Source organism: Micropterus dolomieu, linkage group LG13 (genome assembly GCF_021292245.1).
Source record: "Micropterus dolomieu isolate WLL.071019.BEF.003 ecotype Adirondacks linkage group LG13, ASM2129224v1, whole genome shotgun sequence".
Taxonomy (NCBI): Eukaryota; Metazoa; Chordata; class Actinopteri; order Centrarchiformes; family Centrarchidae; genus Micropterus; species Micropterus dolomieu.
Window position 1 is genome coordinate 27,253,058 of NC_060162.1, and position 13,960 is coordinate 27,267,017.

A 13,960-nucleotide genomic window follows, 5' to 3' on the forward strand; every position below is an offset into this window, starting at 1 on the left:
CACTTCATCACTTCAAGCTACACCTTTTATGATTTTTTCCCCTGAAATTAAGCACTTTATTTTAGTTTAATTAAATTAAAAATGTATTATTAGATTAGTTTTTTATTATTATCCCTCCAGTTTTGATGTGAAAACTGAATATTGTTGAAATATTGTAAGTGTTTGACTAAAAACATATGTTGATACAACTATACGTTATGGCACTGAATGATAACACAAGTTACTTGTTTTGATGTTTTGGACCTTTGCTCCGTGAAATTTTCTCTAACTGGACCTCTTTGAATTCTAATTCAATACCCCTGCTGAAATAAAGATCTAGATAAAGATCTAAGAAATCAGGTGCATCCCCGGTTTATGAATTTTAGTCACATGTCCTTTTTGATTTGGTAAACATTTTCAGACCTGTGTTGGTTGCTAGGAACACATTTGATACACACTTCCTATAAAAAACAAAACAAACAACCATCTCTCCATCATTTCTGCCATAAAAGAGAGAACTGGAACAACTTACTTCCTCTGCTGGGCGGAGGAGCGTCGGGTGCAGATGAGCGCCACGATGACAACAACAACTACGGTGACAGCTCCCACGGAAACTACGATGATGACCAGGAGGTTACTGTTCTTTTGAGGCGTGGCGCTGCCATGAGGTGGACGCATCTGACCAATGGGAGACTCTGAAATACATTTAAAAGACAAGAGAAGCTATAAAAAATCGTCAGATCTGTGACTGGAGTTTTCCTTATCTGTATTAAGTTTTGAGCAGGGTAGAAGTTGTTTAAGTGATTTGTGAAAAAAAAAGCAAAAAAAATATGGACGTATGATGATTTAACAGCAGGTTTTTTTGTGCGTGTACATTTTTGCCACAAAGGTGTCCAGAGTGAGTATCTGGCACTACATAGAAAATATTAATGCAATCAAATCAATTTTGTTGCTAATCTTTAACATATCCCAGACACTAACTACCACCAAAGCCCCATCCCTGTACTATTTAATTTATGGAAAATAATTTTTTCTTTGTGGGGTTTTTTGTATTAAATATGCAATAATTCAAATAACTAAACTGGCACTTAAAGGGTTAAAATCATGAAAATTATTAAATGTTTGGTAGTTTAAAGTAGGGCAGAAAGTTGTTTATGAAGTAATTTATGAAGAAAAGCAAAAAAACGTATTGATAGAGTATAAACGACGTGAGCGTAAAAGATATTGGAATTCAAAAACTTTACTAAAAGGAAGAGTTCCTGCAAAAATTCATCCACAAGCTGTAGAACATCCAAAATGATCTCCAATTCAAAAAAAAAAAAGTTTTTTAACTGGTTTCTTGGGGTATTTAAAGGGAAAAATCATTTTGCACACAAATTTTCATCATGGTGAATTATATAATACTTGACTGACAGATCTGACATGAGACGTCCGGAAGAATGACCTGTTTCTAGGTAATCAGCTAAGATCAAAATTATCAATGGACAAAATTCACATTAAAAACCCAGTTTGAATTTTGGTTTTAAGTTTTGTTTGAAATGAAAAGATGTTTTTAAATTCAATTTCTTTCTCATTGTTAGGCTTAGGATTACATTAAAGGTTATATCAAAATAGTTTTCATTTTACTTTAAGTTAAGCTTAAGTTATTGCAGTTTTCCCTTTAACTATACAGGAATTTAAAATGGAAAATACCGTTTAAAATTAGTATTCTTATTTGAGCATACTTAATATACACAGAAAGTTAAAATTACATTTCAATTTCAGTTAATTATTTAATTTTAATATTGGCAGCCACAGACTTCCACAGAAGGTATGCCACCTATATTGTAGATATTTTCCTGTAGTCACTGAATTTGAAAGCTTTATTATATCACATTTTGACTTAAGCTTTATGTAAATTCATTATTTTCTGTTTATCTCAATGATATTGATTTGAATTGTGAAATGTTGAGTGGTGAGGAGCAGCACAGAAAATGCAACATGAATACAGGCAAATTACTGGATTACATTTAATCATGATCCTGTTTATCCACCTTAGTTAAGTCCTTAACAGTAACTAAACTAAAATGTCCACAGGTCTTGTCTTGTTTTAGTCTTATCAAAGTCTTGAATTTTAGATATAAAGACACACAGCTACGGGAAAAAAAGCCTGCAGAACCAGGTGAAACCTGAAGTGGTTTCACTGGACTGACAACACAAAGTTGCTGCAGCTGCTTTACCAATCAATAAACAGTGTGTGTCTGTGTGTGTGTGTGTGTGTGTGTGTGTGTGACAGTTGTAAAGGGAAAAAGGAAAGGGGAATTGATGACACGCTCTGTCATTCATTAACTCGACCTTGGAGCAGAGAGAGAGAGAAAATAGGAAACGCAGGAGGATCATGAAGTCTGGATGGAGAGGAGAGGGAAGTGTTTTAAAGAGTGAAAGAGAGACAGTAGGAAGAGAAAGCAGTCAGAGTAGGGGGGGATAGAGAGGGGTAAGAGAAAAAGAAAGAGCAGAACGGTGGGTTGACAGGAGAGGGGGAGGACATGGAGCAAGATTAAGAAAAATGCGAGAGAGAGGCACTTTACCTCTTTCACCTCTTCTCTCTCTCTCCATTCAGTCGTCCCTCTCAATGAATTCCACAATCCATCACAGCTTACAGCTGCTGCAGCAGAGGGGCCACAATATCACTTTCCTTTCTGTTCTTTTTTAAAGTTAGATTTCATCATCTAAAACAAGTCTTTCATTTCAAACTGAAATCTGACCCTTTGCTGACGTATGCTTCTGCCTTCAAGGTAGTGCCAGAGTAAAGATCAAGGAGGTAAATAAAATCAATAGTGTGTTTACCTGTGGGAAGAAGTATTTGATGGCAATCTGAGATACCAGTCTGATGGATGGACTGACATTCTAAACACTCAAAACACACGCTCAGAACCAGATTACAGGAAGACTATAATAATAATAATGACATCATAATGACATCCTATTATTAATATTACTTAACAAGGGGTGACGTTACGTTACATAAATTACCATGCTACATCGTTTCTAACGTTAGCTACATAGCATTAGCTACTACGTTATGTTACGTAAGTTACTATGCTACATTGTTTCTAACGTTAGCTACATAGCGTTAGCTACGTTAAAGTTTAAGTAGCTAGCTAGCTAACAATGCTAACATTGGCATTCCTTGTATCAAGGTTTAACATCAGGGGTGTGTAAGTGAAATTAGAAAGTGTAATTTGTGGGAAAGCCAAGCAAACATGCAAGTTAGCATGACTGCGGAACTGAGACACCTTAATGGCATGCAGCCATCATTAATTTTAATCATGTTGTTAATGCGGTCAAAATTTCATCTTGTTCAATCCTTTGGTTTATGAGCAAATCACTGCAAAACTAAAAAAAACTCCGTATTTGTATAGTCATCTTTTCGACCACTCAAAGCACTTTTACACTACATCTGCATTCACTAGCCTAAGTGCTCAAACATTGGCGGAACAGCCACCAGAGGTAATTTGGGGTTCAGTATCTTGCCCAATGACACGCAACCTGGAGGAGCTGGGTTATTGAACCACCGACCTTCTGATAACAGGCAACCCGCTCTATCTCCTGAGCCACAGCCACCCCAATGGGGTGGTTTTACCCCTTGTTAAGTAATATTGTAAATTTCCTGTATCATCGGGTGAGTTAATGCATTAGCAGCTGCTGATTGGTGACTCATCAGATTTGTTCCTACAGAGAAAATGACATCTTTAGGTTAAATTTGACTTTTTCCCCCATTAACGTTTTAGAGTCTGGGGATAGAGGATGTTTGTTGTAAAATAGTTGCAGCGTGGCGCTTTAAAACAGCCTTCCTGTTCATAAAACTGTAATGCACTTGTAATTTCCTAATAATTATCTCAGAAGTTTCCTTGAAAGACCTAATTACAGGGAAAATGGAGACAAAGATCTGACACATTTATTTGAGTTAGCTGAGTTGAGTTTAAAAGCAGTCTTCTGCTAAGCAGCTTCTTGGCACTTGATCTGTTGAATTTGTATTGAGAAACTTTCAATTAAATATAACACAATGCATAATGGGAAACATAATCCCAACCAATGTAAGTTTCTCCTTAAGGCAAGAATTGTTTGATACAATAAATCAGAATTTTATGGACCGTAAAGTGCAAAAAAAGCCATAGTTTTAGATGAATACAAAAAGTGACAGGAGCAGCAACTGACAGAGTGGAGGTCAAAGCTGAGCCGCTAGCAACATGTATGTTGCTGATGACAACAGGAGCGTTAACAACCTCTGCTGAGATGCCCTTCAGCAAGGCACTGAACCCCCAGCGGCTCAGAGACACTGTGGAATAAATCAGAAGCAAGCCACAACAACATCAACAAATCAACACATGGGCAACAGGAAGTTCAGAAATTCTGCAGGGGAACTAAACACAAACAAAGCTCCATTGCTGGGCGATTTCCACAAATTTCAATTAACATTTTATTGGTTTGTAGTCTGGAACGTAAGGCCTTGTAGCACTGAAGGGACAAATCAAAGATGTGGTCGACTGCCACCTCCTTTGTAGACAAATCATCTTTACATGCAGCTGCCTGTCAGAAAGAACAATGGAGCCTGAAAATGTTTAGAGGGACTCCTTTTTTTTGTCCAACCAGCCTGGTATCATCAAAAGGCAATTGAATTGCCGTTTTACGCCTTCTGTCGCAAGTTAAATCAGCGTGTGTGGGATATAGACATGAAAGTTCGACACTAAGATGGTGGAGGGGTGGTCGGGTGGATAGTAAGTTGGTCCCTGACCCAAGACACTGGCGTTTGGTTCCTGAGTGAAACAATAGTTACACAACATTAGTTTTTGTTTTTATTTACTTTACGTTACCTAAGTTACCATTCTACATCGTTGCTAACGTTAGCTACGTTAGCTACATAGCGTTAGCTACTACGTTACGTAAGTTACCATGCCACATTGTTTCTAACGTTAGCTACATAGCGTTAGCTACGTTAAAGTTTAAGTAGCTAGCTAGCTAACAATGCTAACATTGACATTCCTTGTATCAAGGTTTAACATGAGGGGTGTGTAACATTAGTGTGTAAGTGTGATAAGTGTTATTTGGAAAGCCAAGAAAACATGCAAGTTAGCATGACTTTGGAACTGAGACACCTTAATGGCATGCTTGCCATTATTAATGTTAATCATGTTAATCATGTTTAGCTCAGTGCATCACTGTGCCTCAGTACAGCCTCACAGAGCTGCCAGCTTCTTCAAATTACTGAATTTCTGTTTATCCAGACAAAAAAAACCATAATTGCTGCCACATCTGCCCATGAAGGTTTTAGTTTATTGTTTAGTTGGATTATGTTCAAGGAAACAATTTTATTAGTTTATTGCACATAAATAAATTAATAAATGTATGTTTTGGTTAGATCTATATAGCTATCTATCTAAATTAGTAAACACTAAATAAACATCCTGATTGATTGGTTAATTATTTGTCCTACATATACAAGTATATAAAAGTAATTTAATAAATTTTTGATGATCATATAGAGAGGAAAATGTCTTTTACACTTTTTCAGCTCAGTGGAGTTTCAGGGGAATATGATGGCTCAAGATGTTAATGTTGTCCATTAAAAACTCTTTTGAACAGACAGTTTCTTTCACTTAAAACTGAGATATTTTTAACTTTAATTGCTTGAGCGGTTTGGTGGTCTCAGTCCAGGAAACAGCCAATGTTACTTCCTCTAGAGAAAATGAGGTGAGAATGAGGAAACTTGAGTAAATGTATGCATCAGCAGTCAAACTGTGCTATACCCAGACCTTCAGCCTGCTCAGATACTTTGCAGTCAGTGGATCACAATAGACCAGATCGGATCAGATCACCTGAGTACCGTACAGACAGCAAAAATAGACCTACAGTGCTGTAGACTGAAAGGGTTGGAGGTGAATCTTCTCTGTAGGTTGTTTTTCAAGTGAGAGGAAGCTCTTCAACATAAAGGGTGACACCGTGTTAAAGATGAAATACGGTGGATCTGATGAACGAGGCTTCGCCCTCGCCGACCCGACATAAAGCCAGCGGAGGGCGGAGGTCAGAGAGGACAGATTTATGACTGCCTCCAGCACTAACAGCAATACCGACAAAATGTAACAGTCCATCTTGAGATACACACACACACACACAGACACACTGCACAACTGTCCTACAATGGGACACTGAATCACTGCCAGCTATAGACCCTGATCTCTGACCTCACTGCGGAGGAGGGGTAACTGAACAGTTTAACTTAAAGCAGAAATGAGAGGAGACAGTTATGGTTATGACCATGATTTGTATTATTAGCAATAGCTTTAGCTTTAGCAGTGGTTTCACTGTTATTAATAGCAGCAGTATTAGTACAGTAGCACTGTACTGTTAGCATTAACTTTAGCATTAGTGTGTGTATTATGATTAATATTAAAATGAGTATTGCCTCTGCATTATTGTTAGTACTGGCAATAATATTAGAACTGGCTTGGGAATTATTATTGGCATTAACTTTAATATAGGTATAAGCATTGATATCATTATTAGCATGTGTATAACTAATATTAGTATCAGGCTAGTACTTTTAGGATTATCATGAGTTTTATCATTAGAATTAACAATATTTTTAGTATTACAATTATTGGTTTTGGCCTGGGTATTATCATTATTATTAGTATACTGTACATGCTAATTAACATTAGTTAACATTAGCATTAATGTAAGTATCACTGGTAATTTCAAGGTAACAGTGAAATTAAAGATATATTACTAATACTATGAATATTGGTCTTTTGCTAGAGGTTAGTGGTAGTCTTGGTAGTCTTAGGATAAAAATATTTCAATACGTGATTATAAATTATTACTTACATTACTTGCTAACTTCTATCCACATTAGACATGTTCTCATATAAATATGAAAAGTATGTGTGCATAGTGTAATTATGTAATAATAATCATTCATTATCTACATCAAATAATGATTTTTAAGTTTGATATTCTTAGTGTTATTGTTTTATTAAAATCTAAAGGCTCATGTTTTGTCTGTCCTACTTTTTTAAAATTTTTATCAATAATAAAATCATCATTTTATTAAAAACTACAAGTGGAAGAGTTCTATGCACTCTTTTTATGCTGTTCCTCAATAAACAGAATTATTTTCTCCAGTTTGTAGAAACACTGATTGATGGTGAGATAGTGAATCTAATTAATTTTTCCTGCCAGCGGCGACAACAACAAACAGGAAGCGTTGCTAACCGACTGTAAATCAGTAAGCTGCAGCTCCTCATCAGGACACAGTGAGTCATTAAAGTAGGTTTTCACATGACTGAGCTGAGTGATCAAAGAAAACAACAGAGTCACTGTGATGATCTGATGATGCTGCAGAATATCACACAAACACACACACACACACACACACACACACACACACACACGCAATCAGCTCAACTCACAGGAGACTTGGCCTCATTGCGGTATCAAGTACAATAATGAACCCAAATGTAATTCTACTGACAGGAAAATTCAGTCAAGCAGAACCAAAGTGTGTGTGTGTGTGTGTGTGTGTGTGTGTGTGTGTGTGTGTGTGTGCGTGGTGATGGTGGTGGTGTTGGTGGGGTGTTACCGTTGATGCTGCTCCTGTCAATCAGGTTGGTATCAGATGGCCAGTAGGCGTGGTCTCCCCCTCGGCCTGGAGGACCAGAAATAAACAGGAACATCAGGAAGGAACAATAGAAAGAAAGAGAACGCGGCAGGGATGAAAAGATGAGAGTCATTTTGCAGAAGGGATAGAGGGATCGGACAGAGAGATTGGAAATAAATTACATTGTTAAGATGGTGCACATCCACTCATGTCAAATGTGTGCTGTGTGTGTATGTAGTTCTCTCCTGAGACTACATTTAGTCTAAATCATCAGCCTTTATCCACCTCCATGGACCACTTCATTGGATATTTGGAATGGTTCCCATGGTGAGGACTTGCAGGTGCCCACACCATCAGACAACTAAAGATAAATATTATGAGCAAGACTGGATTACCAACAGAGCACAGCGAACAACTTCCATGGGGACCCACATTTTCCCAAATTCAGTTTTTTATTAATTTCATATTTGTTAGAGAATTTGCACCACTTAAGTACAATATCAATTAAAGTGGGCCCTTGATTACTACTTATTTTTGTAGCCCCTTTCTTTAATAAAGGCCCTGTGAAAAAAATCTACTTTTAGGAGCACATTGTTTAAGTTTATATTACACTTATATAACACATATTCCTAAATGAATAAAGGCCAGCAGGTTTCTGGATCTCTGGGTAAATAATGAAGCTGCCATGTGCAGTCAGCTATGTACTTAATGAGAATTTGGGGTCCCCAGGGTAAATACACAATGCAGAGAGGGCAGGAAGTGGGCTGTGGGAGTCGGGAGTCAACAAGGGGCCAAATTCTTTCTCAGGAGCCCTCTGCGTATCTGTGTGTGTGTTTACAGTGAAAGCCTCAATCTTCCCTCCTCCCGTGACAATGCTTCTGATTTATGATTTCTAATATGTTAATGTTAGCCATGGTCATAACTAGGTTTGTGACTGTCTCCACTATCCGCGGCTGACATCTTGGTTCCGACATGACTCGGGATTTCCACAGGCGACTTGCGGTGCTACGAAAATAATTACTTCTGTTGGCTTGTTTTTTGCGGAACTTCCGGGTTTTGATTGATGACGCCACCAGAAGAACCATAGATACCTCCTTGTTTTCAAGTCTCCATCTTTCCTGTTGAAATACTGGCATTGTGAGCCCGCCAAAGTTTGTTGGTTATAAAATCGTCTTGTTTTTGCTGAAAGTTAGTAAAAACATTCTTTAAATTCTAATAGACATTTAGTTTAATTGCTTAACTATAGCTGAACGAAATTTCAATGAATTTGAACAACAACCTTATTGCCTGCAAAACCTGCTTCTGTTGACCAAGAACGTAAGAAGCAGCCAGCAGAGTGTGTTATAGCCATGCAGTAGGGGCACGCTTTTTGCTTTGATTTCAATGGAACATAGAGGACGAAATAAACATAAACATAAAATAGTGACATTTTCGAGCGTCCTTTTATTGTGGCCAGCCTAAGGCACACCTGTGCAATCCCCAAGCTGTCTGATCAGCATCTTGATATGCCACAGCTGTGAGCCGGATGGATTATCTCGGCAAAGGAGAAGTGCTCACTAACACAGATTTTGACAGATTTGTGAACAATATTTGAGAGAAATAGGCCTTTTGTGTACATAGAGAAAGTTTTAGATCTTTGAGTTCAGCTCATGATGAATGGGGGCAAAAACAAAAGTGTTGTGTATAATTTTGTTCAGTGTATAAACGTGGTCTTGGTATAATTTAGGATATTTCAAGCTTTCTATCTCTCCAATTTGTTTTAGCATTTAACACGTTTAATGTTGAAAATTTTGCTCTCATACCTATTATAACTCTACTCTTTAATAAGCTATGAAACAATCAGCAGATGCAGGAGTGGTGTTTAAATCAGACCGTCCTCCCTAAAAATAAAGGTATATATATAATAAATCTTCCTAAGAGCCATAGTTACTGTTTATTGCTAGGCCGGATAGGGTAGAGCCCGGGACTTTCATCCAGGAGGCCTGTTTGTGTCCCCTGTGAAACCAAGAGTCAGCGTTGACTTACTTTAACTTTTGTACGTCAGTTAAGGTAAGTAAACTTACATCATGTAACTTACTGGGATTTACTAACATAATGTAGACTGATTTTACGACCGTTTCACAACAATAACATGTTTATTATTGTTACCATCACGACGAAGATCCTGTGTTGCTGGTACTCTTCAACGCTCCTTATGGGAATCGTTAGCAAATAAACTATTCTGTCGTTTAGGACCTCCTGGGAAAAGTAAGTTGCTGCTGGAAGAGGTGTTGGTGGGCCAGTAGGGGGCAGTCTTCCCTCTGGTCCTAATAATAATTTCCCACCGCCCCAGTGCAGTGATGGGGAGGCTTTGGGAGATGCCGTCCTTCAGATGAGCCATTAAACTGAAGTCCTGACTTACTGTGGTCATTAAAGATCAAACGGCAAGAGTAGGGGGTTCCCCGGTGTCCTGGCAAAATTCCCAACCTGGCTTTCTCCATCTGCTCATCTAATCATCCCCCAGAGTAACTGGCTCTATATTTTCCTCCCTCTCTGCCTCAAGCTGAGGTGTGGTAAGCGTTCTGGTGTAAATGGGTCCCGTGCACCGAGGTGGGACCCAAGTGCTTTCAGGTATCTATGTTAAAGCGCTATATAAATAACCAATAAGCACTTTATTTTTCTATTAAGATATTTATTTTGTTGAGGAAAAGGGACTGAAAAATGTACATAATTATGCTGAGCCCTAGTGTGAAGGTCTTCTTTAGCCGCATTATGATGAATAATAGCCCAGGGTTTTGGCTTGCACCTTAATCACAGCAAGACCAGAGTTGTAGCCAGAATTATGGGATTATTGAAGTCATTCAGTCTAAAAGAAATGATTAGCTCATTTTCTCATGCAGTGCCAAATTGAACTAATCGAGGCTAAATCATCAGCCTGATTACTATAACTGGTTTGAAGAAAAGCTAGCCATGGACAATTATTTTGGTTTCTACTACAGGGTCAAATAAATGTTGCTAATACCACTTTACATTTACTCTGTTTACAGACCAGACTGAACAGCTATCCACAACATGTTCTCAAATTGGTCTGGTGCTGTTGCCCCTCGTTGAAGAACAGTCAACCAATCAAAGCAAGAATGGGGATGTCATCTTACCTAACTAGCTAATAAGCTAGCTAAGCCACAGAAAAATGGGGAGAAGCGTGGATAAGATCAACGCACAGCTGGCATCAATGGGACTGCTATGTCACCTGATGCCGCAGCACATCAGCCGTTGTGCTCCTTAGGTTAGCCAGAGTCAGGCCAGACTGGAGTGATCAACCAGCCAAAAGTGGGCTTCAGAGTTGAGTTTTGTTTTGCATGTTTTTCTGTAGTCATCATTCAAGGGATTTATTGTTATTTTCTTTTTCTAGTGGTTTTAGTTGTGTTGGTAGAGTTAGCTCTGTTTCATTCCTCTTTATTCCAGATTTCCGACATTGGAGGAGGAAATTGAAAGAGGATGTCAGAAACAGATCGTCACAGAGGCTGCCAGAGAACAGAGACTGAAAACTGATGACAGAGATTTTGAAAACCTCTGCACTCTTTTGCATCAGGAAACTGGATCTAAAGGCCCTCACATCTCAAATGAACTTATAGCCAAACACGATACATAATTCTCCCATATTTTAAAGCTAAGAGCCGGTTCCTTCCTCTCCCACCATCCAGCAGCAGTGCTGAGTGCCCAAAAATATAAACAGAATATATGTTTTCTTGCAGTTTGAAGCGACAGAAACCAGTTGATTAAGGCTGGATTCTAAAATCTTCATGTTTCTGAAAACACACACGCACTTACTTATCTTTCCTGTCAGCCCGTCTTTGTGTGTGCATTAACCAGTGTGTGTATATGTGTGTGTGTTTACAGCGCAAGGCCCACAGTAACAGGTTTGACCATCAATCTTCCCTCCTCCCCTGACAACACTTCTGATTTATATGGAGAGGGTACGCAGTGTGTGCATGTGCACATATCACACACACGCAGACACACATCTGTCAGTGACAAACAGAAGCATTTAACACCCTGACACCGGAGCTGAGGCTCCTGGTTCAGCGTCTCAATGCCTGAATCGCTTCACTGCACTTCCAGCTGCACTGAAAATTCCCAGAATGCATTTGTAGAAAGCCGTGAGCACCTTGGACAAAGAGGGTCTGAGTGCCATATACACCCGGTATATTATATGGAACTATATACTCGAACAACATATATGGATCATAGAACAGTGGACCAGGGCCCAGGTCATTAAACATGGCTTAATTAATCCAGGCTAACATGATTTTATCCAGCTTAAATTATCCTGTTAATTCACATTCAGCTAAAATAGTTTCTTGAAGGTAGTAATTAATTTTAGTTAATCATGGATCAAGTTATCTTGAATAACAGTCAGCTCCTATTTTAAAATACTACATGAGTAGAGTTGAAATCATAATCAGCGCTCATGGGATTGGCTTAGTGCCTATTATACAATCAAATAATGAAGCACTATTGGTCGTCGTCGTCGTCATCATCATCATCATCGTCATCATCATCATTATCATCATCATCATCATCATCATCATCATCATCATCATCAGTTCTCTTGGTGAGACTCCGAATGATACCAATGCTCATTACACTTCATTTAAAAAATGAAATCAGACATTAAAAACTACAAATTCGTCTGTCATGTTCTCTGTTTCTCTGTTCTCAAGTTTAGTGAAGCAAATTAAAAAAGTTTTGAGTGTTCATTAGCATCTTGTCCCCCTTTGCTTGCTGCGGCTGATGAATGGAATCAGAGAACAGAGCGTTAATTATGTCTGAGTTAATTTGATTAACTTAAATATGGTAAACAGCTTCTTTCCATCGCCTCTCATATGTGAGCATTAATAATTACAAAACCCTCTTCTTCCTCTCTCACTTACTCTCCTTCAATTTCTCTCGCCATGCAATTAACAAATGACTTTCCTTCAGCTTGATGAGTCGGGGTTGTGTGCATAAAGTGAAAAATAAATTCAATAAAGAAGAAAATGGAATAACTTTCTCTGTTTTCACAATTTTCTTCTGTCATTTTGTCATTTTAATTGATTTTTGAGGCCCACCTTCCTTTCATTTCTCCCTAACCTTACTTAACCCACTTTCCTGTTTTCTTCCTTCTATCTTCTATTTTCTCTACTCGTTTCTTGTCATCTTCCTTCCCTTCTTCTTTTTTTACTTTATACTAAACTCAGTTTTCAGCTGACAGTAGATAGCTGAGGTAGTAGGTAGCTGACATCAGATTAAAATGCTTTCCCTTGTAAGGAACAAGGGAACAAGATGTGAAGTTAGGGAATAAGGATGTAACAAAATGGAAAGTTAAAAAGAACAGATTCTGTTATTACGGGGTACAATATGAACTACTTTTGAACCCTTAATCACAGAATAGGGAAGATTTTCCTGTGGATTTCTTAGCTAGTTCTTTTCCCACATTTGTTCCACACCAATATTTCATCCAATCTTCACCAAACTTGGTACATAAAATAGAGACAGTTTCTGTCTGACAGCCCCACAGCCTCTAATTTTATCCATCCTATTACTTTTAGCTAGCTTAGTTTCAACATTTTTTTGCTCACTGGCTAACTAGTTTTCAAACACTGAAATAATTCTATTGTTTTCAAATTATTTGAGAATTTGCAATTACAGACAAATTCCAGCAAAGCACACATAAACACAACTGTGAAAAGAATGACTGCATTTGACTTATAGGTTTCACTACAGCATATATACAGTGGGTACGGAAAGTATTCAGACCCCTTTAAATTTTTCACTCTTTGTTTCATTGCAGCCATTTTCCAAAAATCAAAAAAGTTCAGTTTATTTCTCAGTAATGTACACTCAGCACCCCATCTTGACAGAAAAAAACAGAAATGTAGAAATTTTTGCAAATTTATTAAAAAAGAAAAACTGAAATATCGCATGGTCATAAGTATTCAGAACCCAAAGGTCACTGTGGCTGAGCTCCAGAGATGCAGTCGGGAGATGGGAGAAAGTTGTAGTAAGTCAACCATCACTGCAGCAATCCACCAGTCGGGGCTTTATGGCAGAGTGGCCCGACGGAAGCCTCTCCTCAGTGCAAGACACATGAAAGCCCGCATGGAGTTTGCTAAAAAACACATGAAGGACTCCAAGATGGTGATAAATAAGATCCTCTGGTCTGATGAGACCAAGATAGAACTTTTTGGCCTTAATTCTAAGCGGTATGTGTGGAGAAAACCAGGCACTGCTCATCACCTGTCCAATACAGTCTCAACAGTGAAGCATGGTGGTGGCAGCATCATGCTGTGGGGGTGTTTTTCAGCTGCAGGGACAGGACGACCG

General features: G+C 38.3%; 1 protein-coding gene across 1 annotated transcript in view; it reads right to left on the bottom strand.

Moving 5' to 3' along the window:
* The window catches only part of dcc (DCC netrin 1 receptor), a 370,318-nt gene that overhangs the window by 51,145 nt on the left and 305,213 nt on the right, over nucleotides 1–13,960 (bottom strand). Inside the window, exons 24-25 of the mRNA XM_046066250.1 lie at nucleotides 7,598–7,663; nucleotides 512–674 (exon numbers count right to left, since the gene is read on the bottom strand). Coding sequence (XP_045922206.1) covers nucleotides 512–674; nucleotides 7,598–7,663 — 229 coding nt within the window. The remainder of the gene's footprint in view (nucleotides 1–511; nucleotides 675–7,597; nucleotides 7,664–13,960) is intronic.